Below are 26,427 nucleotides of genomic sequence, written 5' to 3'. Positions count from 1 at the left end.
CTTTTTTGCCTGCACCCTCAACGGATCACCACCGAGCACCAAGTAGCGCATGTAGTATATAATCAAAGAAGAACCCCAAAAAAACACTAAAGGAGATACTGGCCACTAGAGGGAAGATAAAGAAATGCTGCATGCACCCGCAAACTAATAGAAGACTACTGAATATAGATGGACAGAATACTCCCCGCCTGACATCTGTAAAATGTCATCCATAACTAGCATGTACTGTAAATACAGATAAAATACAATGAAACAAGATACCTGATATTAAGTACTGTCCTTAGACACCAATAACACAATCTTATATAGATCTTAGTGTATGTAGCATCTGAGTTCACTCTTGTGGAGAATCTTCACCTCTATTTTCCATCCATTTTGTAAGTCCATCCTCACTTGGGAAGATTTTGCTCCAAGTGGCCAGTTATTCCTATGTTCAAGTGCCTTCTTTAGCAGAACAACATCTCCTGTTTGTAGATTTGGTTTTACTGTTTGCCACATAGTCCGCACTGGACTATAAGTCGCAGCTAAACTATAAGACCAGCCAAACTATGAAAAAAGTGTGATTTATAGTCGAAAAATAAGGTAGGTAACACATTTTACATGATCACCCTAAAGAATCATACCAACTTGTGGAAAATAGGGCATCTGAGGACCCCTTTAACATTAGTCACACAGAATATTAGGCTGCCGGTTCGGCCCTTTAAGACCTGCAAGGACCCAATACCTTGGTTGTAAAAAGAAATTAGATGTGTTCCAAAGTTCACTAATGTGGACTGTGGAATAAAGTGAGGCACGTGTCAGGGAGAGGGTTGTGCTGCCCGAATATGTGTCACCTCTATCAATGTCTGCTGACTAGAAAGGGAAGAATAATGCACATGTGCATGATGACCTGTCAAAGCATATCACTTGTTTCATAATAACTTTAAATTGAAGAGATCAACAGTGCATATAATTTTTGCATTTGTCTTTTCACATATTTCCCTTACTTCCAGATGAACTGAAGACCCAGCTGAAAATTAGACGAAAGCAAATGGCAGCCCAAGGTTGGTGACTTTCAAAATACTTCTAGTCCTCTAGTCCTCTTTCAAAAGTCCTCTAGTCATTCAGTTTTACATTATATTTTCTTACCACATCCTCATCCTCTTCAGTCAGAGATGGGTCAGTTTGTGCCACAAGGCAGCAACTGCCTTGGCTTTTTGATCAGGTTAGAAGAGAACTGTTCCAAGTTTACAGAATTTTACATCAGTGCAGGTGCCCTGTCTTTTAACATGAAGCTTATTTCTGACTTTAGACCAGCTTGGTTTCCATTATGGGAAACATCAATTGGAAACAAACATACTTTGAACACTGCCATTTCTGAACTCTGCAAAAAAAAAATATGGTGAAAATGGTATATACACATATTTATTGATATTTATTGAATATTTTTCAATATTTGTTTTATTACATGTGCTAGGACCCACACAACCACCACCAAATTTTTATGTACCTACAGGCCAATTTTCACATAAACAACAGAGAGGTGTCATTCTTGTAAAGAAATGTTATTGGATTTCGCCGATAACAATAATTAAAATGTAAAATCTGGCTGATAACCATTTTATTAGTCGATAGTTTCTAAAATTAATAAACTAAATGAAAATTAGTGCAGACAATAATTATAAAATTAACAATAATGTTTAACAATGGTAATGTTTTGATGTTGTTACTGGATATTTTAGAACCAAAGAATTCCAACTAAACCCTCTGGTGCTTATGACGGAATATCATGATGAACTCAACAATAAATGATGGGTACATACTGGAGTCAGTTTTTCCAGATAACTTATAAAGAAACTATTAGTCCCAATAAATAAGTAAAACTATGGAGCGAATTATGTTCCAAAATTAAACAAACAAATCTAGCATTTTGCAAACAAACTCGATCTGCTTTGTAAAGGATAAATCGACTCGCAAACAAACTCCATCTGCTTTCCAAAGGAAAAATTGACTCGCAAACAAACTCAATCTGCTTTGCAAAGGAAAACTCGACTCGCAAACAAACAGAAAGCAGTTTGCACACAAAGACAAAGGTCAATTTGAGCGAAAATGCAGTGGAGTAAACAATATTGTGTTTTACAAATATAAATAAATGATCCTTGATCATATTTCACAAACAAATACAAACCATCCTACAAATTGCATGTAACCTTTGAACAAATACCAAATCTAGTGCATAGAAATGCATACCTGTTTGTTATGATTGTGAGATCTCTCGGCTCGACTTTTTTCACAAATGCATCCAGGCAGATTTTTTTTTTTTTTAATGTGTCCATGGGCAGATTTTTTCACAAATGAGTAACTTCCTCTTTTAAAAAACGTTGATGGTGCTAAAAATATGGGATTAATATAGCGCTAGTCTCCCGGGAGAATCACTGATTTGAAACATGCTTGCCTTTCCCTACAGCTGAGGAAAACGTTTCTGTCTTACTTTATCTGTCTTACTTTATAATAAACATCTTGAGGTTTTCCTTTGGTAAATGTTTATTACCTAGCCTGGATGCCAGTCCGAACTCCGCCCACAACATTTTTTGGTCGGGAAGTTCGGTCTGGACTCGATCCATGGAGGAGAAATTATAATCATGCAAAAAATGATCGGGCCAATCAAATTGCCAGGGCGGGCTTTATACGATGATGAACAGATGATCTGCAGGGACGTAACAAGCGTGCCGCACAAGCCCTCAAAAGTGAAGCCAAAACGTCTCGATCGCCCCCCTGTGACCGGTCCTAGTATAGCTCATAACCCCCGCCTCCCCATGTTATTCAATGGGACGCGAGACTAACTAAACAATTAAATTACACTTCACATATCCTTTTTCCAAAGATAGTTTCTGTCAGTTACTGTAGTTTCTATCACGTTGATGTAATTTCAAGTGTTCGTTTTTAGTATAAGTTTGTTTTTAGTTAGCTATGTGATGATAAAAAAACGGTGCTCTGACATCATGATTGACAGCTGTGATTGACAGGTTCTCTGTGCGAGGTAGTCACTGAAAGCACCAGCGGACTTTTTTTAATAATGTTGATTATGTGGTTAGTAGTTGTATTTACCTTATTTTAACGAGGTTTTGCAATCAGCAGACATCATTGGAGAAGAACGAAGCAGACAGAGGACATTAAGGAAAGTGCGGGGCGTGTGCTTGTGTTTGATTCAGCGAGAATGAGGGCGCGGCCTTGATTTCGCGGCTTTACTTCCTGCTCACGACTGCGCATGACTGGTCCCGAAACACGCAAGTGCGCAGACTCAGGTCCCAAGATGTCAGCGTCATATCGAGACACTGGCGGCTTCGGTTCTCTCTGATGGAAAAGAGCGAAGTGGCGTCGACCATCTTTTTTAACAGTCTATGGGACGTAATCATCACGTTATCAAAAGCGCTTGTCAAAGATGACTGCAGCTGGAGAATCGATATGTATAGATTCCGCTGTCGCGTCTGTTATAAAATAAATCGACAGCGCATTCATTTTAATAGACAAACAGAGAACTACAATCAAGGCATTTGTCGATCGGAAAGATATTTTTGGCGTCCTTCCTACATGATTCGGGAAAAGTGTAACTTATCAGCTGGCTCTGACAGTCACTAAGAAGATGGGACGTAATGAAAAGCCTGTGGTCGTTGTGGTTTCTCCTTTGGTCGCATTCATGGAGAAGTAAGTAAAAGAAGCAACACTCGTTATTTAACCTCTAAAATAAATAAAGTTAGGCTATGTAATGTTCTGTATTTGAAAACTGCGCTATGCAAAGGAGTTGACTTACTGCGTTGCTCTGATTGGTTTACCGACTATCCAATTGAGTGCAGAGGGGTTTTTTTTCCTGGTTCGGTTATGATACGCCTCATAATCAAAGCCCAACTGAGGAGTTTCAAACTCATATTCTCTCTTGAATATGAGTATGACGAAGTCAGGCTATTTATTACCTAGTCCTAGTCAGAAATCCACATTAGCAATTAGTAATACTTAGGTCGGCGCCATGGTCGGCGCTAAGGTCATTCTGGAGTTACTGTGTCCCCCCATCCAAACCTCCCTTCCTTCCCTCCCCGCTGAAAGCGAACCAGTACAAATGCGTGAAATGCACATGCGGTGGTTGAGCGCGGTGAAGTTAGGTTCGGTATTCACAATCACTGTTCACACAATCACAATTCACATCAGTCTTACAAAGATATCAATATCAGGATTAGTTTTAACAGCATGTAACCATTGTATCGTGAATATTAATTCAAAATCCCCTACGTGCACTTTAGCTGCATATTTATACCAGAGAATACGTTGATGCTTTTCCACAGCACATGGGAACGTCTGGCAATTCCACCAACTGCGGTAAATGTAGCCTATAATTTATTATTTCAAAGTACTTTTAGCAATTTAAAACAGACATTTTCAAATTCCAAAGCTTGTAGAAGGTTACTATTGATAAGACTTACAGGTGAAATTGTGCCAATACCTCCCTTCATGTATTTACAGTGCACAAATATTTTTAGATTTTTTTTATTTATTTTTTTGTGTTTTTGGTGACTTGGCCAACAGGTGAGATGATGCATTATTCATCAGTGTGTATATTAAAGGTTGTCAAATTATTGCCTAATATAGTATTAACTCGACTTTAGTGCTGCAAGGATATGCCACAGCATCAAGATAATTTGTTGATGGTCATAAAGTGTGAGATAAGATGTAAGTACTTTAGCTAAATATTTCATAATTGACAGCTGTTTTAAGAGAGAAATGTTAAATGACCAACAAAAATAATCAGGCAAACTAATACAATTTTAACTAATTGCACAATTATTATTATTTTTTTATATTATTAAAAATAGGCCAATACAATTGATGTAACATTCATGTGTGAAGTTCACTCTTTCTGGGAATCTAAACTGAAAGCTCTGCCATCATATGTTCCTTTTTAATTTTTTCTTCATTGGAAGCGTGCAAAATGACTAAATTTGTGATTATGTAGTAAAAGTGTGTTAGGCATTTTCTTCTCAACAATGTTAAAGGCCCAGTGGCTTTTTAATACACATTTTGCAAAAGAAAACCAAGGTGTTAATAACAGATAAAGTAAGACATAAACTTTTTCTTCAACTGTAGGTCAAGGCAAGCGTGTGTCAAATCTGTTTTAGAAGAGGATGTTACTCTACTGCATTTGTGAGAAAATCTGCCTGGATGCATTTGGGAGAAAATCTGCCTGGACACATTTGGGAGAAAATCGAGCTGAGAGATCCCACAATCATAACAGACAGATATGCATTTGTATGCTCTAGATTTGGTATTTGTTCAAACGTTACATGCAATTTGTTGGATGGTTTGTATTTGTTTGTGAAATATTATCAAGGATCATTTATTTGTATTTGTAAAACACAATATTCGTTACTTCACTGCATTTTCGCTCAAATTGAGATTTGTTTTTGCAAATGGCTTTGTGTTCGCGAGTCGATTTTTCCTTTACAAAGCAGATGGAGTTTGTTTCCGAGTCTATTTTTCTTTTGCAAAGCAGATCGAGTTTGTTGCAAAATGCTGGATTTGTTTGTTTAATTTTGGCATAGAATTTGCTCCATTTAAAACCAATATCAGTTGGTTTTAAATGGAAACAACAAACAAACCCAATAAGTGTCTTTTTAATATGTGTTACTGTGAATATTTAGCACAACACAATTAGCCTTGTTTTCCATATGTTTTATGGAAATAGTATATTTATAGTAATAGTCTTTAAAATAATATTTTGAATACTGGAACAGTTGTCAAACTTCTTTTTGTCAAGCAGCTGTTGTGACAGCGAGTTTAAATTTCTTTAACTAGTTCTGGATTATGTCACTACTTATTGTATACCTTAATTCTCTTCTCTTTAGTCTTAACAGGAAACCAAACAGAATCAGAGTCAGACTCTGTTGAAGAGGGAATCCTTAACCAGATAGAGGAGGAGAAGAAAAAGTGTGTCTCATTTTACTACTAAATTATCTGTAATTCACTCTGCAAACCTTATTTGATCTGACAATCTACAAATAACAGTTTAAAAAGTGTTGTTTTTTTTTAATTTTATCTGTCTGTCATTTATTTATTTATTTATTTATTTTGAATGTTATGATCTTTAGGAAATATGTCTTTTATGCATTACTCACATTATTTTTTTCTTTATAGTTACAAAATCACATCTGGATGTTTAAAAGGGTTGAGGACAGAGATTGAACATCTACAGCTGTTGCGTGAAAAGTCAAAAGTGAAACTCCAAAGGGACTTCGAGAATTGGTGGATCCAGGAGGGTGCCAGATTACAGGTTTTATTATTTACAATATATAGCAGCATGCTCTGTTACTCCTTGATATTTTGCTAGTTAGTAACTTTACTGTTCAGTCCAGATTTCTCTGAAATGCAATGATTAACAATATGTCAATTGCTCAATTGCTGGGTGATTACATGTGACAGTTTGTGGTCATTCTTGACTTTGACTGTCATGTGGTCTAAGCTGTACAGCCCTTGACTAGTTTGAATGTGCTTTGTCTCTCTAGCCCTTTTTCCACCAAAGCATTTTGAGAGCCGGTTCGAAGTCGGTTCGGAGCCGGTGCCTGCGCGCAAGCCAGTTCTCTTACGAGAGGTTCTCTCGTATTGCGTAAGCTAGCTTACGCTACGGGAAAGATTCATCTTTGCTGAGAAGTTAAAGCCAAAAAATTATTCCATAATTTTGTAATCATTGTCAACGCAGTTCCTCTGATGCAGACCATGAGCGGGCTAACTAGCAGCTCATTGGTTCGTTCAGAGAGAAATGCATGAGCCTATGGGAAAGCGGCGCTGAACCTGCGCCCAATGAGCGGCAGGCGCTCGCTCATTACGTCAGAGCCCACTGAAAGGGGCGTGGCTTGAGTGTATAAATAGGATTTCCTAGGCTTGTTAAACTGATTCTTTCATTCTTCAGCGAGCTACACGCATCCGCTGTCCTGAGAAGAAGCCGTTGCCATCGAGAAGGCCCCTTCTAGCGAGCTCCGGAGACTGAGGAAGCCGGCCGTCTGCCACCTTCAGCCGCCTTGCAAGCTAGCGCCGTCCGACGACATATCCTTTCACATTCCTTTTCACAAAAGAGCTCGAGCGTCTTTATCAAGATGCCTCGAAATTCCTGCGGCTCCTGCCGCTCTCCTCTCGAGGACGGAGATCGCCACCCCATCTGCGCTCTCTGCCTCGGACTGGAGGACGCAGAGCTCGCCCTCGCCAACGGAGGATGCGACCACTGCGAGGACCTGCCTTTGTCTTCCCTGCGGGCACGACTTCAGGCTGTCAAGACCACTCCCGCGCCGCCTCTCACTTCGCTGCGGAAGAAGAAACGCCACTCCCAGAGGCTGCCGGAGCCCCCTGCGGATCTATGCGGGCCGCCGTTGCCACCCACCGACCACCGACCCCAGCCGGACATGCAGTTGCCGCCGAGTGGCCGCTCTGTCGCCTCCGACGACACCGCGGAAGAGAAGGACTCTTGTTCGCTGCATGCCTCTGATAGCGAGGAATGGTCTTCTATTGGTTCTTCAGCGAGAGAGTCTGCGGGGACCCGCGCCGGGATTGAGGAGGAATTAATGCGTCTCCTCTCACAGGCCTTCGATCGCCTGGGGCTCGAGTGGTCGCCTCCCCCCGAGCAACCACCGAACCGCATGGATGGAAAATTCCTGCACCGGCTCCCGGCCCCCGCCTGCAATCGGGCTGCACCATTCCTGCCAGAGCTTCATAATGAGCTGACGAAGTCCTGGAATGCCCCCCTTTCTGCGCGAAACCACTCCGACGTGTCCGCCTTGCTGCGCTCGGTGGACGGAGCCGCCGGGAGAGGATATACAGCTATGCCGCCCGTCGAGGACCTGGTCGCCGCTCTCCTTTGCCCGCCCTCTGCTAGATGGCGTTCTTCCCCTATGCTTCCTTCGAAAGCGCGCAGAGCGACCTCCACTTTTCACGCTCGCGCTTACGCCGCCGCCGGACAGGCCGCCTCAGCGCTGCACTCCATGTCTGTCCTCCAAGTGCTACAGAGCGACATCTTGTGCGAGATGGCGAGGAGCGGTAGGAACCCGCCCAGCCTCTCGGATTTAAGGAGCGCGACGGACCTCTCCCTTCGCGCTACCAAAGCCGCTGCACAAGCCCTGGGGAGATGTATGGCCGCCCTCTGTGTTGCTGAGAGACACTTATGGCTCACACTCGCCTATCTCCCCGACTATCTCCCCGACCGGCCTCTTCGGATCTGCCGTCACGGGATCGTTGACCGCTTCTCCGAGGTACAAAAAGCCACCCAGGCCATGAACTTGTTCCTGCCCCGCCGCGCCAGCACTTCTGCTGGCCGTTCTCGCGAGCCTCCTGCCTGAACCCCTCAACAGCACCCGCCTCAGCAGGCTCATCAACCCCAGCGTAGACAGGGCGGCCGCCCTCGCTCTCGCTCTGACAGCCGCCGCTTTCCCATAGGCTCGTGCATTTCTCTCTGAACGAACCAATGAGCTGCTAGTTAGCCCGCTCATGGTCTACATCAGAGGAACTGCGTTGACAATGATTACAAAATTATGGAATAATTTTTTGGCTTCAACTTCACAGCAAAGATGAATCTTTCCCGTAGCTCGTTCCCTCATCTAGAGAGAACCGAGGTTACTTTAGGTAACCGATTTGTTCTTTGTGTTTCGACAGCCAAAGAACCGGTTCTCGGCCAGAAGAACTGGTTCCAAAGCAGCACCAACTCTTTGCTGGACTAGAACCGCTCTTTCACCACGTCATGCTTACGTCGGGGGCTGGGGTGGGTTTATATGTGTTCTAAACATCTTTTCTGACCATCGCAAAGCCAGGAGAAACATTTGCAGAAACACGATGGAGTCCGGCTTTGTAATTGTTATGCTTGAAGTTGGCGCAAGCGTTTCTATTTTTTTATTTAAGACATTATAATCAAAGAAGGAAAGAGTCACAATATAGAACAAATAAATGGAAATGGAAAGAAAAGTTCTTTTTTTTTGGTGGAAAAGGGGTATCTGTCAAGTCCTAGAAAACTTGCTAATTAATATTATTAACACTATAAATTCCCTTGTTTGAGGTGTACCATACAGCTGACATGATGATAAAATTGTGGTGGCGTTTGCTTTGTTAAAAAAAAAAAAAATCAGTATTTACTTAAGACATTTGGAATGATCTGGTACATTCCTATCAAGTAAAAGCATTTCTGTGGATTCTGTGAAGAAGGTCTGTTTTGGATCTTTTGTCTTGGGATCAAACAACCTCTGCCGCTATTTTGGTGGGGTTCGAGCTGTGTCTGTCATCTCCGAACCAATCCGTCTTTTACAAGCTTCTTGTGGTTGACATCTTCTACCTTTTACTAGGATATTATTTTACTAGTGTGCATGGCCATAAACTATTTAGCTACTTAGTCATCACAGACTGAATGGAGCCCACTTCATGAGAGGAGACGTGTTCCGGCGCAAACGTTCCCTGGTGCAATTTTGCAGTTTCAGAAAAAAATTATGCCAAAGACCAGGACAACCTAGTCTAAAGTCAGTGGTGCGTTATTCAGATGCTATTTTAAGGATGCATGCTTGGCTGCCTTAAGGTAGCGTGTGCACAACGTGCATACACTTTGCTTCTCTCATCTACATAAAATCAGTAGTTACCATTTTTGCAAAACTTATATAATTACAAGGAAAACTATTACCAAAGGAGGGAAATCATTCTGGTGTCCATGAAGATGTGAAAAAACAGGCATAAATCTAGCTTACACATTTACCCAAATTATTAAACGCCTGTTTAACCTCAGCTAATTTGAGTGGGTTTCTCCCAACCCCATGCAATGTCACTTCTCTGTCTTTTACGGCCATGACGAGAAAGTCTCCTAGGCTGTGAACCACTCCTGGCTTGTGCCTGGCAAATCCCCCATTATAATAGCAATCCGCCATGGAACAAGCGCGCCTGCTTTTAAAGAGAATGTGAGATGACGCTCTGATTGGTTTATTGTATGTTACGCCCAAACCACACCTATGAGTAATGCTGCTACTTCAGACCAACCCATTTTAGATTTGTGTCGGCCGCAAGACTCCTTTATCCAGCCGGTATAAAAGCAACTTCGCCCGAGATCTGCCCACAAAGTTACTTGCGTTTAGCGTTTGATACTTGCGTTTCAGATTGTTAAAATAGGGCCCAAGTCTTTAATTAGTCTCCAACATAAAGAGAAAATAAATCCTGTGGGGCTCTCTGCCACGCACAATGAGCAAACACACAAGAATTCTTCTGGGTGTTAGTCTCTCTAATTCTCCCAGGTCTGCGGTACGCTTATATCCCGTCTCTCCGCCAGTTACGGGAATTAGAGACAGATGTTAGTCATTGAATTGACCCATTTATTTATTGACCCATGCTCTCTTCTCCGCACTCGTTCCATCCGCTGAAGACTTTGATTTACCTCGCCCCCCTCGCCACATGTAACTGTCTGTCATTTATTTATTTGCTAAATGATGGTAATATTCTTCATATCTGCCAGTTAAAGAGGGATTTAAGCAGATGGCACTATGCTCTGTTGTTATATATCGTCACCATTGTTCCGTGTTCTCATTGGTTTGCTGGCAAATGGGGTATTTTATGTGCAGAGAAAGCTGTCCGGTAAAATGTGGAAAAATGTGCTGCTGCTGCCAGATCTCACTGAACGAAAATCACATTGTTACAAAACTAAATAGATTAAATCCAATTTTAAAAGTCTGGAACTATTTCATAGTACTTTATGTTCTCCATAGGGAAATTTGTTATTTTACATTTAATATTTATTATATTATACTTTTTAAAAAATTCTTAATATTCTTAATTAAAAAAAAAAATACATCCGGCATAATGTACATTTAAATTGACACCCGCCGTGGTGTTTCTTATTTGTCATCTTTGATTTAGATCTGAGTTTTTATGTGCCCTAAACCGATGTGCCATACTGTTCATGAGTTCACACTTACAAATGATCAGATTGATAGTATTTGGTGTGCTGTCAAAGGAGAGGTCTCCGAGCTAAGTATTTTGGCCCGAACCCAGAGTACTCCAGAGTTGTGATCGACCGACATTGTTTTATTGATGGACGAGGCCGATGCCGGTGCAGGGTGGCCGATATAAAGCCGATATTTATATATACACTTTATATTTATTTTAATCAATATTTCATAAATTAGAAATACATTAGAAAACAAATCTTTAAAATAAACATGCTTATATTTCAGCCCGTTCTCATCCTTTAACGTCATATAAAACGCTATATGCAAAAACGGCGCTATACTACGCACATGGCACCCTTTATCGTTAATATAACACGCGAACCCAAGACGTTATAAATCCTTTAGCGTGAATATGACACGTACACCCTACCCCACACCTAAACTTAGCCCTCACAGCACGTGTTATATTAACGATAACGGGTGCCATGTGCGTAGTATAGCGCCGTTTTGTCACTAGCGTTCTATATGACGTTAAAGGATGAGAATGCGTTGTATATTTTAGATGGCAACTTCTTGAATCTTCAGTATTTTGTATCTTAAGTATTTAATTAGTATTTTTCACAAATAAAGTAATTGTTTAAAATGTATAAATATGGGAATAAAAAGGAAATAAACACTGTAACAGGGCACTCCGTAATCTGGTAATTTCGTGTGCACTGGTAATCATATTTTTTCAAATAAAGACAAGGTAACGCTACTTTTACATACAGCACACAATGAAAATTATATGAATATGATACAGTAGGCAATTGGATATATCACTGCATATTTTAAAATTAAGGATTTCAAATTTTTCGATCTCATCTCCTGTGAAGCTGATCTTCTGTTCACATTCACTTACTTCGCATGGACTGACCAGTACTCGCAGTACCACGTATGTAGGCTACAAATGCACACTTCACAAGATGTCACAGCTGGATTTGATTAAATCTGCAAAGTTTGTGAAATTAAATGTTTATTAGATATTCAGAGATGTGTTTAAATTATGTAGATGTGCATTTGCTGATTGTTTCCGGGCCTGGTGGACCTGCAGGAGCGCCATGGCATGGAGGGCGGAAGCAGCCTGTCCACAGGCTCTATAAGCCTTCGCCATAAGACCATACGAAACTTACAAGCCTTGGACGGGAGGCATGGATTACGCCGCTAGTATGAAGCATATGCTGGACACAGTTGCATTGCAATGGCACTCGAGAACTCGAAGATGATAGGGTTCCCTGAAGTGATCTCAATTACGTCGTCAAGTAACGTCAAACGAGAGCGACTGATAGGGAAGTCTCGCTTCCGACACATCGACCCTTTTAGAAAAATGTTTCGTCCAATGCCGGATAAATGCCAAATATCAGCCGATATATATATTGCTTTTAGCTGTGTTGCTATGATTTATGAGCTTAAGCAACTGAGTAGCTAACACTCTGTATTGAGCGGAGTACACAGTCATGTGAAAAAGAAAGTACACCCTTTTGAATTCTAATATTTTAAATATTAGGACCTAATAGATAGTACACCCTTACCGCGGAATTAAGAGGATAACAAGTATGACTTGTTTGTAAGGGTTGGAGAAAGCCTCTTTTCACTAAAAACAACATGACAGCACAGCTTACTGTAGGTTTGAAATTTTCTATGTGAACAAACCACAAGACTTCTGGAACAATGTGCTTTTGAACAGACAAGACCAAAGTGGATATGATTGGCCATAATACACAGCACCACAGTGGCCAAAAACCAAACACATCATTCCTCATACCAGGTGTCAAGCACAGTGGTGGAAGAGTGATGATCTGGGCTTGTTTTGCAGCCACAGTACCTGGGCACCTTGCAGTCATCGAGTCGACCATGAACTCCTCTGTACCTCAATTTTTTCTAGAGTCAAATGTGAAAGCTGCAACAAGCTCCATCACAGTGAAGGATGTAGACCAGTTGTTCCAAAATCCATATTGGTGCTCACTTAGTACATCATATTTATTTAGAGAGGAGTCCAATCTGTTTATAAACAATTTTTCAAGTATTTTTCAAGTATTTTTAGGTAACATTGATATAGGTCTATAGTTAGTTAATGTTTGCTTATCTCCACTTGTATATACTGGTAACACCTTTGCTATTTTCATTTTATCAGGAAAAATTCCAGTTAAAGTAGATCTTTTACAAATGTAGGTGAAAAGTTTAATAATACAATGGATTACTTCTTTGATAGGAGCCATATCAATATTATTGCAATCAGTAGAATTTTTATTTTTAAACTTAATTTCTACTTCTAAAACATCACTATCACATACTCCTCCAAGAAACATTGTGTTAATATTATTAAATGTAAGACTAATATATTCCTTACCTTATTTAACTTTGGTAACTCATTTGCAAAATTTGGACCAATATAACAAAGCCTTTTTGTTTTCTAGTGTTGTGTTATTATGTTATGTATTATGAGACACAATGGAAAATCTTTGTCTTTATGATTTTTCCATTACGTTATTAATAATCCTCCAAGTACCCTTTATATCATGTCTGTATTTTTGCGATAACTGGTCATAGTAATCTTCTTCTTTTTTTTTTTTTTTTTTGCTTTCTTAGTACTGATGTTAGTCTGTTTTTATCATTTTTATACTGTTCCTCTTTCCCCTTGGTTGGACACTTAATAAAATCCATATATAGCTTGTTCTTCTTTTTACGTAACTATTTTTTGTTTCTGTTTAAATTCTTTCAAATAACAGTGTATATCATCAATATGGGTAAATATTTCCAAAAATGCATTATATGAATCATTAACATCTTTAACATAAACATTTTGTTAATTCTGAAGCAAAGCTTCCATAGCTCCAGATCATTTTAATCTAACCAAATTTAAATTTTGTTGTCCCATTCTTAAATGTAACTCATTCAACATTCAACAAGAATTATATTTGAAACAAGTCTTCTCAGTAATTCTGAATATATTACTATAAATTACAGCAACATGGTGTACATGCTATTTGCTTGACCTAACCTCAGTGTAATATCAGCTCACTGACCATTATATAACCAGTTTAAACAAGTATCTCTTTATTTAAGCGCAGACAACTGCTCATCTAGCCACAAGCACATCACAGAATTAGCTAATGTGTACATAAATGAGAATAACGTACTGAGCAAAAGGCCATGTGTTCTCTGCTCCATCATACATTTATGAAGGTCAGTTGAATAATCGATGCCACAGTGCAAGTTAAAAGGCTACAAATTGACATTTTAATGCCGCTGTAAATTTTTGTTTATTTTAAAATTTAGTCTCCAGATATTCAAAAAGCTTGTAGAATATTATTATAAATTTTCCAAGGTTTTATATTTGCCTGAAAAGATTTTCTCCCTTTTTTACTTTTTACTCCTGTAAAGTGTGTCCATTCCTAACCAAAATTAGGTTCTCAGACCATTTTCAGAGCCTCACCAAAGACACTTATTTTTGTTGTTGTTGTCTTACAAAGAAATGTGTTTGTGAATATGCAAACAGAAAGTTTGTCATTATTTTTGAAAAGATGACACTAAATATTTTTTTATTATTGCCACATCAAACAAACTGATGATACCTTGTAAATCTAGTAGTTGAGACTATTTGGCTGCAAAAAGAAACAACTAGCTGTCACTAGGTGGTGCTATAATATTCAAAATTTGGAATTGTATGCAGTGTACAATTTCATAATCCATACATTGATTTACTTTATAATTTGCTTTTAAAAGACTATGAAAATATACTATGGAAAGCTAGAATTTTTTACATTGGCATAACATTTATATTTGTGTCGTTCTTCGTCAGGTTTACAGCGCAGAGAACGCAGGAAGCAGTCTAAGTCAAGTCAGCCCTCTCAGCTGCATGTTAACCAGGTGACTGTGTGTGTGTGTGTGTGTGTGTGTGTGTGTGTGTGTGTGTGTGTGTGTGTGTGTGTGTGTGTGTGTGTGTGTGTGTGTGTGTGTGTGTGTGTGTGTGTGTGTGTGTGTGTGTGTGTGTGGTAGTCAACATTTGATAAGAATCAAAACCTTTCATCAAAGTTTTACATTATTTATTTTTTTGAACATCAGTCAGACTCAGAAATTAAGTGTTAACAGTGACATTGTTTAGTTTTTTATCCCTTATCCCACCTTAATTTTGATACACTTCAAATGTTGACTACTGTATATACACACACACACACACACGTATAAATTTGAGTGTGTATGTGTGTGTGTATGCAAAACATTCAATCATATGAATAATATCAGACTTTATTAGGGGCCAAGCACCGAAGGTGCGGAGGCACCTATTGTATCTGTGCCGGTTCTTATTATTAGGGGCCAAGCACCGAAGGTGCGGAGGCACCTATTGTATCTGTGCCGGTTCTTATTAGGGGCCAAGCACCGAAGGTGCGGAGGCACCTATTGTATCTGTTCCGTTTCTTTTTAGGGGCCAAGCACCGAAGGTGCGGAGGCACCTATTGTATCTGTTCCGTTTCCTATTATTAGGGGCCAAGCACCGAAGGTGCGGAGGCACCTATTGTATCTGTGCCGGTTCTTATTATTATTATTATTATTCTTCTTCCGACTGGGCGTCTATGGCAGCCCATAGACCGGTTTGCGGGAAAGTTGTTTTGGTTTGACATTCTGATAGAGGACAGTCCCAACTTTAAATACACCAATTTTGGTGTCTCTAACTCATTCCCTCTAGCGCCACCAACTGTCCAAAGTTTCACTTTTATTATGCTAATAACTTTTGAACCGTAAGGCCTATCAACAAAATTCTTTTTTCCTCTTGTTCCTGAGCTCATGTCGATTCGATCGCACCCTATGACGTCATTTTCCGTCATAAAAAAACGGCCGCCATTTTGAATTTTCCAAAAAACCTACTTTTGCGAACTCGTCCTAGACGGTTTGTCCGATTTTCACCAAAATCGCACCGGATCATCTCCAGGCAGTGCTGACAAAAAGTTATGGAATTCAAGATGATTCGAAGAACCGTTTTCGATAAACGCGCAAACTAATTTTACGTAGCGCTTGCAAAAACAGACGTGAGGCTGTATCTCCGCAACGCTTCATCCTATTCAGACCAAACTTGGTAGGTGTCATCACAAGCATGACCTGAGGCTACGTGCAGCGTTTCGGCGCAGCGCCACCTAGTGGTCCGGAGATATGAAAAATGGCTATTTTTGCTCGTAACTTCTGAACGGTTTGTCCAAAAATCATAAACTTCATCTCGTTAGATTCAGGGCGTCATGCCGAGTCGACTGATATGCAATTTTCCCAGATCGGCCATTTTGGCTGTCGGCCATTTTGAATTATGTGCTAAAATGCTGTATTTTTTGAACGCATGAACGAATTGTTACGAAACTCGGTATGGGTCATCAGTACGATGCCCTGAAGGAGCCTGAGAAGTTTCGAAACAGCGCCACCTAGTGGTGAATTTCTTTTTTCAAACGCTTATAACTTTGGGTGTGGTACACTTATTTTCACGGGAGTCATCTTTTTGAGTTCCTGAATCGTTGCCGAGTCCAACGATACTAAACATGCTGGGTTTCGTCTCACGGTTGGTGTAGCGTAGCGATTTAGCGCGGAAAAAACACTTGGCGATATCTTTAAAACCGCTGTTCCGATCGAGACGAAACCACCGCCAGAAACACGGAATCATAGCTTGTTAACTATACGCTAATGCCCAAATGCGAAAATATTGATAGTAAGGGGTAGTAAAATTCAAACAAAGTCATGTGTCAGTCATTTTTTACGTGTTTTTTCATATAAATGTTTATAACTCGGAAGTGAATTGAGATATTTGCACCAAAATTGACACACATATGTATGGGGTCACTCTGAGGACACATAAAAAAAATTGTGGGACTGAGCCTCTTGGTGGCGCTATAATAGAACAAAACGTGAAATTCCCATTGACTTCAATAGAGTTTTGTGAAATAAAATGCTATACTAAACTAATGCATTGGTGTAATATTACAAAACTCAGTGTGTGCCATAAGCAGCATGCCCTGAAGGTACTCAAAAGATTTTGAGACAGCGCCACCTGTTGGTCAAAAGTTATAATTAATTTCTGAGAACGCTAATAACTTTTGAATAAATTTGCCTATTGCAATGAAACTGATCTTAATAGATTCCTTCGGTTATGCTGAAAACATAGATATCAGGTTTTCCATAATCAGACAAACGTCCTGTTCGCCATCTTTATTTCTTTGAAAAACCTTCTTTTTCGAACTCCTCCTAGACCGTTTGTCCGATTTTCACGAAAATTGAATCGTATCATCTCCAGACCGTGCCGACTAAAAGTTATGAATTGCACGATGATAGACAAAACCGTTTTTGTATACCACAGCATCAAAATTTAGGCATGCTGCCAAAATTACTATTTAGGCTTTATCTCTGCAATGCCTTCACATTTTGACACCAAACTTTGCATGTGTCATTGTCACCTCACTCTGACCACATCACATCTATTTCGTAACTGCGCCACCCGTTGTTCGAAAGTGATAACCCATTAAATCATCTTATAAGTTAATGTTTGTGATTTTCTTAGCCATTTGCCCAAAGTTCTCTCAAAATGCCCTTAATTGCTCCTTGCTGCAGTTGGTCTGCCACTCCTTGCCATTTTGGCATATGTTGCCGCTTCTTGCGCTTGGCCCCGGTAATGGCTGCTTGCAGCTATATTTATTATTATTCTTCTTCCGTTTCCGACTTGGCGTCTATGGCAGCCCATAGACCGGTTTGCGGGAAAGTTGATTTGGTTTGACATTCTGATAGAGGACAGTCCCAACTTTAAATACACCAATTTTGGTGTCTCTAACGCATTCCCTCTAGCGCCACCAACTGTCCAAAATTTCTCTTTTATTATGCTAATAACTTTTGAACCGTCAGGCCTATCAACAAAATTCTTTTTTCCTCTTGTTCCTGAGCTCATGCCGATTCGATCGCACCCTATGACGTCATTTTCCGTCATAAAAAAACGGCCGCCATTTTGAATTTTCCAAAAAACCTACTTTTGCGAACTCGTCCTAGACGGTTTGTCCGATTTTCACCAAAATCGCACCGGATCATCTCCAGGCAGTGCTGACAAAAAGTTATGGAATTCATGATGATTCGAATAACTGTTTTCGATAAGCGCGCAAACTAATTTTACGTAACGCTTGCGAAAACAGACAAGAGGCTGTATCTCCGCAACGCTTACTCGTTTTCAGACCAAACTTGGCACGTGTCATCACAAGCATGACCTGAGGCTACGTGCTGCGTTTCGGCGCAGCGCCACCTAGTGGTCCGGAGATATGAAAAATGGCTATTTTTGCTCGTAACTTCTGAACGGTTTGTCCAAAAAACATAAACTTCATCTCGTTAGATTCAGGGCATCATGCCGAGTCGACCGATATCCAATTTTCCCAGATCGGCCATTTTGGCTGTCGGCCATTTTGAATTATGTGCTAAAATGCTGTATTTTTTGAACTCATGAACGAATTGTTACGAAACTCGGTATGGGTCATCAGTACGATGCCCTGAAGAAGCCTGAGAAGTTTCGAAACAGCGCCACCTAGTGGTGAATTTTTTTTTCCAAACGCTTATAACTTTGGGTGTGGTACACTTATTTTCACGGGAGTCACCTTTTTGAGTTCCTGAATCGTTGCCGAGTCCAACGATACAAAACATGCTGGGTTTCGTGTTACGGTTGGTGTAGCGTAGCGATTTAGCGCGAAAAAAACACTTGGCGATATCTTCAAAACCGCTGTTCCGATCGAGACGAAACCACCGCCAGAAACACGGAATCATAGCTTGTTAACTATACGCTAATGCCCAAATAGGAAAAATATTGATAGTAAGGGGTAGTAAAATTCAAACAAAGTCATGTGTCAGTCATTTTTTACGTGTTTTTTCATATAAATGTTTATAACTCGGAAGTGAATTGAGATATTTGCACCAAAATTGACACACATATGTATGGGGTCACTCTGAGGACACATAAAAAAAATTGTGGGACTGAGCCTCTTGGTGGCGCTATAATAGAACAAAACGTGAAATTCCCATTGACTTCAATAGAGTTTTGTGAAATAAAATGCTATACTAAACAAATGCATTGGTGTAATATTACAAAACTCAGTGTGTGCCATAAGCAGCATGCCCTGAAGGTACTCAAAAGATTTTGAGACAGCGCCACCTGTTGGTCAAAAGTCATAATTAATTTCTGAAAACGCTAATAACGTTTGAATAAATGTGCCTATTGCAATGAAACTGATCTTAATAGATTCCTTGGGTTATGCTGAAAACATAGATATCAGGTTTTGCATAATCAGACAATCTTCCTGTTCGCCATCTTTATTTCTTTGAAAAACCTTCTTTTTCGAACTCCTCCTAGACCGTTTGTCCGATTTTCACGAAAATTGAATCGTATCATCTCCAGACGGTGCCGAATAAAAGTTATGGATTGCGTGACGATAGACAAAACCGTTTTCGTATACCACAGCATCAAATTTGAGGCATGCTGCCAAAATGACTATTTCGGCTTTATCTCTGCAATGCCTTCACATTTTGACACCAAACTTTGTATGTGTCATTGTCACCTCACTCTGACCACATCACATCTATTTCGTAACTGCGCCACCTATTGTTCGAAAGTGATAATCCATTAAATCATCTTATAAGTTAATGTTTATGTGATTTTCTTAGCCATTTGCCCAAAGTTCTCTCAAAATGCCCTTAAATGCTCCTTGCTGCAGTTGGTCTGCCACTCCTTGCCATTTTGGCATATGTTGCCGCTTCTTGCGCTTGGCCCCGGTAATGGCTGCTTGCAGCTATATTTATTATTATTCTTCTTCCGTTTCCGACTTGGCGTCTATGGCAGCCCATAGACCGGTTTGCGGGAAAGTTGTTTTGGTTTGACATTCTGATAGAGGACAGTCCCAACTTTAAATACACCAATTTTGGTGTCTCTAACGCATTCCCTCTAGCGCCACCAACTGTCCAAATTTTCACTTTTATTATGCTAATAACTTTTGAACCGTAAGGCCTATCAACAAAATTCTTTTTTCCTCTTGTTTCTGAGCTCATGCCGATTCGATCGCACCCTATGACGTCATTTTCCGTCATAAAAAAACGGCCGCCATTTTGAATTTTCCAAAAAACCTACTTTTGCGAACTCGTCCTAGACGGTTTGTCCGATTTTCACCAAAATCGCACCGGATCATCTCCAGGCAGTGCTGACAAAAAGTTATGGAATTCAAGATGATTCGAATAACCGTTCTCGATAAACGCGTAAACAAATTTTACGTAGCGCTTGCGAAAACAGACGTGAGGCTGTATCTCCGCAACGCTTACTCGTTTTCAGACCAAACTTGGTACGTGTCATCACAAGCATGACCTGAGGCTACGTGCTGCGTTTCGGCGCAGCGCCACCTAGTGGTCCGGAGATATGAAAAATGGCTATTTTTGCTCGTAACTTCTGAACGGTTTCTCCAAAAATCAAAAACTTGGTCTCGTTAGATTCAGGGCGTCATGCCGAGTCGACCGATATCCAATTTTCCCAGATCGGCCATTTTGGCTGTCGGCCATTTTGAATTATGTGCTAAAATGCTGTATTTTTTGAACGCATGAACGAATTGTTACGAAACTCGGTATGAGTCATCAGTACGATGCCCTAAAGGAGCCTGAGAAGTTTCAAAACAGCGCCACCTAGTGGTGAATTTTTTTTTTCAAACGCTTATAGCTTTGGGTGTGGTACACTTATTTTCACGGGAGTCATGTTTTTGAGTTCCTGAATCGTTGCCGAGTCCAACGATACTAAACATGCTGGGTTTCGTCTTACGGTTGGTGTAGCGTAGCGATTTAGCGCGAAAAAAACACTTGGCGATATCTTCAAAACCGCTGTTCCGATCGAGACGAAACCATCGTCAGAAACACGGAATCATAGCTCGTTAACTATATGCTAATACCCAAATGCGAAAATATTGATAGTAAGGGGTAGTAAAATTCAAACAAAGTCATGTGTCAGTCATTTTTTACGTGTTTTTTCATATAAATGTTTATAACTCGGAAGTGAATTGAGATATTTGCACCAAAATTGACACACATATGTATGGGGTCACTCTGAGGACACATAAAAAAAATTGTGGGACTGAACCTCTTGGTGCCGCTATAATAGAACAAAACGTGAAATTCCCATTGACTTCAATAGAGTTTTGTGAAATAAAATGCTATACTAAACAAATGCATTGGTGTAATATTACGAAACTCAGTGTGTGCCATAAGCAGCATGCCCTGAAGGTACTCAAAAGATTTTGAGACAGCGCCACCTGTTGGTCAAAAGTCATAATTAATTTCTGAAAACGCTAATAACTTTTGAATAAATTTGCCTATTGCAATGAAACTGATCTTAATAGATTCCTTGGGTTATGCTGAAAACATAGATATCAGGTTTTGCATAATCAGCAAAACGTCCTGTTCGCCATCTTTATTTCTTTGAAAAACCTTCTTTTTCGAACTCCTCCTAGACCGTTTGTCTGATTTTCACGAAAATTGAATCGTATCATCTCCAGACGGTGGCGAATAAAATTTATGGATTGCGTGACGATAGACAAAACCGTTTTCGTATACCACAGCATCAAATTTGAGGCATGCTGCCAAAATGACTATTTAGGCTTTATCTCTGCAATGCCTTCACATTTTGACACCAAACTTTGTATGTGTCATTGTCACCTGTCACCCACCACATCACATCTATTTCGTAACTGCGCCACCTATTGTTCGAAAGTGATAATCCATTAAATCATCTTATAAGTTAATGTTTATGTGATTTTCTTAGCCATTTGCCCAAAGTTCTCTCAAAATGCCCTTAAATGCTCCTTGCTGCAGTTGGTCTGCCACTCCTTGCCATTTTGGCATATGTTGCCGCTTCTTGCGCTTGGCCCCGGTAATGGCTGCTTGCAGCTATATTTATTAGGGGCCAAGCACCGAAGGTGCGGAGGCACCTATTGTATCTGTGCCGGTTCTTATTATTATTAGGGGCCAAGCACCGAAGGTGCGGAGGCACCTATTGTATCTGTGCCGGTTCTTATTATTAGGGGCCAAGCACCGAAGGTGCGGAGGCACCTATTGTATCTGTTCCGTTTCTTTTTATTATTATTCTTCTTCCGTTTCCGACTTGGCGTCTATGGCAGCCCACAGACCGGTTTGCGGGAAAGTTGTTTGGGTTTGACATTCTGATAGAGGACAGTCTCAACTTTAAATACACCAATTTTGGTGTCTCTAACGCATTCCCTCTAGCGCCACCAACTGTCCAAAATTTCACTTTTATTATGCTAATAACTTTTGAACCGTAAGGCCTATCAACAAAATTCTTTTTTCCTCTTGTTCCTGAGCTCATGGCGATTCGATCGCACCCTATGACGTCATTTTCCGTCATAAAAAAACGGCCGCCATTTTGAATTTTCCAAAAAACCTACTTTTGCGAACTCGTCCTAGACGGTTTGTCCGATTTTCACCAAAATCGCACCGGATCATCTCCAGGCAGTGCTGACAAAAAGTTATGGAATTCATGATGATTCGAATAACCGTTTTCGATAAGCGCGCGAACTAATTTTACGTAACGCTTGCGAAAACAGACAAGAGGCTGTATCTCCGCAACGCTTACTCGTTTTCAGACCAAACTTGGTACGTGTCATCACAAGCATGACCTGAGGCTACCTGCTGCGTTTCGGCGCAGCGCCACCTAGTGGTCCGGAGATATGAAAAATGGCTATTTTTGCTCGTAACTTCTGAACGGTTTGTCCAAAAAACATAAACTTCATCTCGTTAGATTCAGGGCATCATGCCGAGTCGACCGATATCCAATTTTCTCAGATCGGCCATTTTGGCTGTCGGCCATTTTGAATTATGTGCTAAAATGCTGTATTTTTTGAACGCATGAACGAATTGTTACGAAACTCGGTATGGGTCATCAGTACGATGCCCTGAAGGAGCCTGAGAAGTTTCGAAACAGCGCCACCTAGTGGTGAATTTTTTTCTTCAAACGCTTATAACTTTGGGTGTGGTACACTTATTTTCACGGGAGTCATCTTTTTGAGTTCCTGAATCGTTGCCGAGTCCAACGATACTAAACATGCTGGGTTTCGTGTTACGGTTGGTGTAGCGTAGCGATTTAGCGCGAAAAAAACACTTGGCGATATCTTCAAAACCGCTGTTCCGATCGAGACGAAACCACCGCCAAAAACACGGAATCATAGCTTGTTAACTATACACTAATGCCCAAATGCGAAAATATTGATAGTAAGGGGTAGTAAAATTCAAACAAAGTCATGTGTCAGTCATTTTTTACGTGTTTTTTCATATAAATGTTTATAACTCGGAAGTGAATTGAGATATTTTCACCAAAATTGACACAAATATGTATGGGGTCACTCTGAGGACACACCTAAAAAAAATTGTGGGACTGAGCCTCTTGGTGGCGCTATAATAGAACAAAACGTGAAATTCCCATTGACTTCAATAGAGTTTTGTGAATTAAAATGCTATACTAAACAAATGCATTAGTGTAATATTACAAAACTCAGTGTGTGCCATAAGCAGCATGCCCTGAAGGTACTCAAAAGATTTTGAGACAGCGACACCTGTTGGTCAAAAGTTAAAATTCATTTCTGAGAACGCTAATAACTTTTGAATAAATTTGCCTATTGCAATGAAACTGATCTTAATAGATTCCTTCGGTTATGCCAAAAACATAAATATCAGGTTTTCCATAATCAGACAAACGTCCTGTTCGCCATCTTTATTTCTTTGAAAAACCTTCTTTTTCGAACTCCTCCTAGACCGTTTGTCCGATTTTCACGAAAATTGAATCGTATCATCTCCAGACCGTGCCGGCTAAAAGTTATGAATTGCACGATGATAGACAAAACCGTTTTCGTATACTACAGCATCAAAGTTTAGGCATGCTGCCAAAATTACTATAGGCTTTATCTCTGCAATGCCTTCACATTTTGACACCAAACTTTGCATGTGTCATTGTCACCTCACTCTGACCACATCACATCTATTTCGTAACTGCGCCACCTATTGTTCGAAAGTGATAACCCATTAAATCATCTTATAAGTTACTGTTTATGTGATTTTCTTAGCCATTTGCCCAAAGTTCTCTCAAAATGCCCTTAATTGCTCCTTGCTGCAGTTGGTCTGCCACTCCTTGCCATTTTGGCATATGTTGCCGCTTCTTGCGCTTGGCCCCGGTAATGGCTGCTTGCAGCTATATTTAGGGGCCAAGCACCGAAGGTGCGGAGGCACCTATTGTATCTGTTCCGTTTCTTTTTATTATTATTCTTCTTCCGTTTCCGACTTGGCGTCTATGGCAGCCCATAGACCGGTTTGCGGGAAAGTTGTTTTGGTTTGACATTCTAATAGAGGACAGTCCCAACTTTAAATACACCAATTTTGGTGTCTCTAACTCATTCCCTCTAGCGCCACCAACTGTCCAAAGTTTCACTTTTATTATGCTAATAACTTTTGAACCGTAAGGCCTATCAACAAAATTCTTTTTTCCTCTTGTTCCTGAGCTCATGCCGATTCGATCGCACCCTATGACGTCATTTTCCGTCATAAAAAAACGGCCGCCATTTTGAATTTTCCAAAAAACCTACTTTTGCGAACTCGTCCTAGACGGTTTGTCCGATTTTCACCAAAATCGCACCGGATCATCTCCAGACAGTGCTGACAAAAAGTTATGGAATTCATGATGATTCGAATAACCGTTTTCGATAAGCGCGCAAACTAATTTTACGTAGCGCTTGCAAAAACAGACGTGAGGCTGTATCTCCGCAACGCTTACTCGTTTTCAGACCAAACTTTGTACGTGTCATCACAAGCATGACCTGAGGCTACGTGCTGCGTTTCGGCGCAGCGCCACCTAGTGGTCCGGAGATATGAAAAATGGCTATTTTTGCTCGTAACTTCTGAACGGTTTGTCCAAAAATCATAAACTTCATCTCGTTAGATTCAGGGCATCATGCCGAGTCGACTGATATCCAATTTTCCCAGATCGGCCATTTTGGCTGTCGGCCATTTTGAATTATGTGCTAAAATGCTGTGTTTTTTGAACGCATGAACGAATTGTTACGAAACTCGGTATGGGTCATCAGTACGATGCCCTGAAGAAGCCTGAGAAGTTTCGAAACAGCGCCACCTAGTGGTGAATTGTTTTTTTCAAGCGCTTATAACTTTGGGTGTGGTACACTTATTTTCACGGGAGTCATCTTTTTGAGTTCCTGAATCGTTGCCGAGTCCAACGATACTAAACATGCTGGGTTTCGTGTTACGGTTGGTGTAGCGTAGCGATTTAGCGCGAAAAAAACACTTGGCGATATCTTCAAAACCGCTGTTCCGATCGAGACGAAACCACCGCCAGAAACACGGAATCATAGCTTGTTAACTAAACGCTAATGCCCAAATGCGTAAATATTGATAGTAAGGGGTAGTAAAATTCAAACAAAGTCATGTGTCAGTCATTTTTTACGTGTTTTTTCATATAAATGTTTATAACTCGGAAGTAAATTGAGATATTTGCACCAAAATTGACACACATATGTATGGGGTCACTCTGAGGACACATAAAAAAAATTGTGGGACTGAGCCTCTTGGTGGCGCTATAATAGAACAAAACGTGAAATTCCCATTGACTTCAATAGAGTTTTGTGAAATAAAATGCTATACTAAACAAATGCATTGGTGTAATATTACAAAACTCAGTGTGTGCCATAAGCAGCATGCCCTGAAGGTACTCAAAAGATTTTGAGACAGCGCCACCTGTTGGTCAAAAGTTATAATTAATTTCTGAGAACGCTAATAACTTTTGAATAAATTTGCCTATTGCAATGAAATTGATCTTAATAGATTCCTTCGGTTATGCCGAAAACATAGATATCAGGTTTTCCATAATCAGACAAACGTCCTGTTCGCCATCTTTATTTCTTTGAAAAACCTTCTTTTTCGAACTCCTCCTAGACCGTTTGTCCGATTTTCACGAAAATTGAATCGTATCATCTCCAGATGGTGCCAAATAAAAGTTATGGATTGCGTGACGATAGACAAAACCGTTTTCGTATACCACAGCATCAAATTTGAGGCATGCTGCCAAAATGACTATTTAGGCTTTATCTCTGCAATGCCTTCACATTTTGACACCAAACTTTGCATATGTCATTGTCACCTCACTCTGACCACACATCTATTTCGTAACTGCGCCACCTATTGTTCGAAAGTAATAATCCATTAAATCATCTTATAAGTTAATGTTTATGTGATTTTTTTAGCCATTTGCCAAAAGTTCTCTCAAAATGCCCGTAATTGCTCCTTGCTGCAGTTGGTCTGCCACTCCTTGCCATTTTGGCATATGTTGCCGCTTCTTGCGCTTGGCCCCGGTAATGGCTGCTTGCAGCTATATTTATTATTAGGGGCCAAGCACCGAAGGTGCGGAGGCACC

At 40.3% G+C, this 26,427-nt stretch overlaps 1 protein-coding gene across 3 annotated transcripts in view; it reads left to right on the top strand.

Moving 5' to 3' along the window:
- The window catches only part of kif6 (kinesin family member 6), a 445,971-nt gene that overhangs the window by 87,265 nt on the left and 332,279 nt on the right, over nucleotides 1–26,427 (top strand). For 2 of the 3 annotated variants that reach the window (XM_089120092.1, XM_089120091.1), the window contains exons 16-19: nucleotides 993–1,043; nucleotides 5,874–5,955; nucleotides 6,163–6,298; nucleotides 14,767–14,834. In XM_089120092.1, coding sequence (XP_088976218.1) covers nucleotides 993–1,043; nucleotides 5,874–5,955; nucleotides 6,163–6,298; nucleotides 14,767–14,834 — 337 coding nt within the window. The remainder of the gene's footprint in view (nucleotides 1–992; nucleotides 1,044–5,873; nucleotides 5,956–6,162; nucleotides 6,299–14,766; nucleotides 14,835–26,427) is intronic. The other variant, XR_016146642.1, reaches the window with a different exon arrangement.

Source organism: Pimephales promelas, chromosome 15, assembly GCF_988280905.1.
Source record: "Pimephales promelas chromosome 15, fPimPro1.hap1.1, whole genome shotgun sequence".
Classification (NCBI taxonomy): Eukaryota; Metazoa; Chordata; class Actinopteri; order Cypriniformes; family Leuciscidae; genus Pimephales; species Pimephales promelas.
The sequence above is the reverse complement of the archived record's forward strand: the minus strand, read 5'-3'. Positions and strand labels throughout refer to the sequence as shown.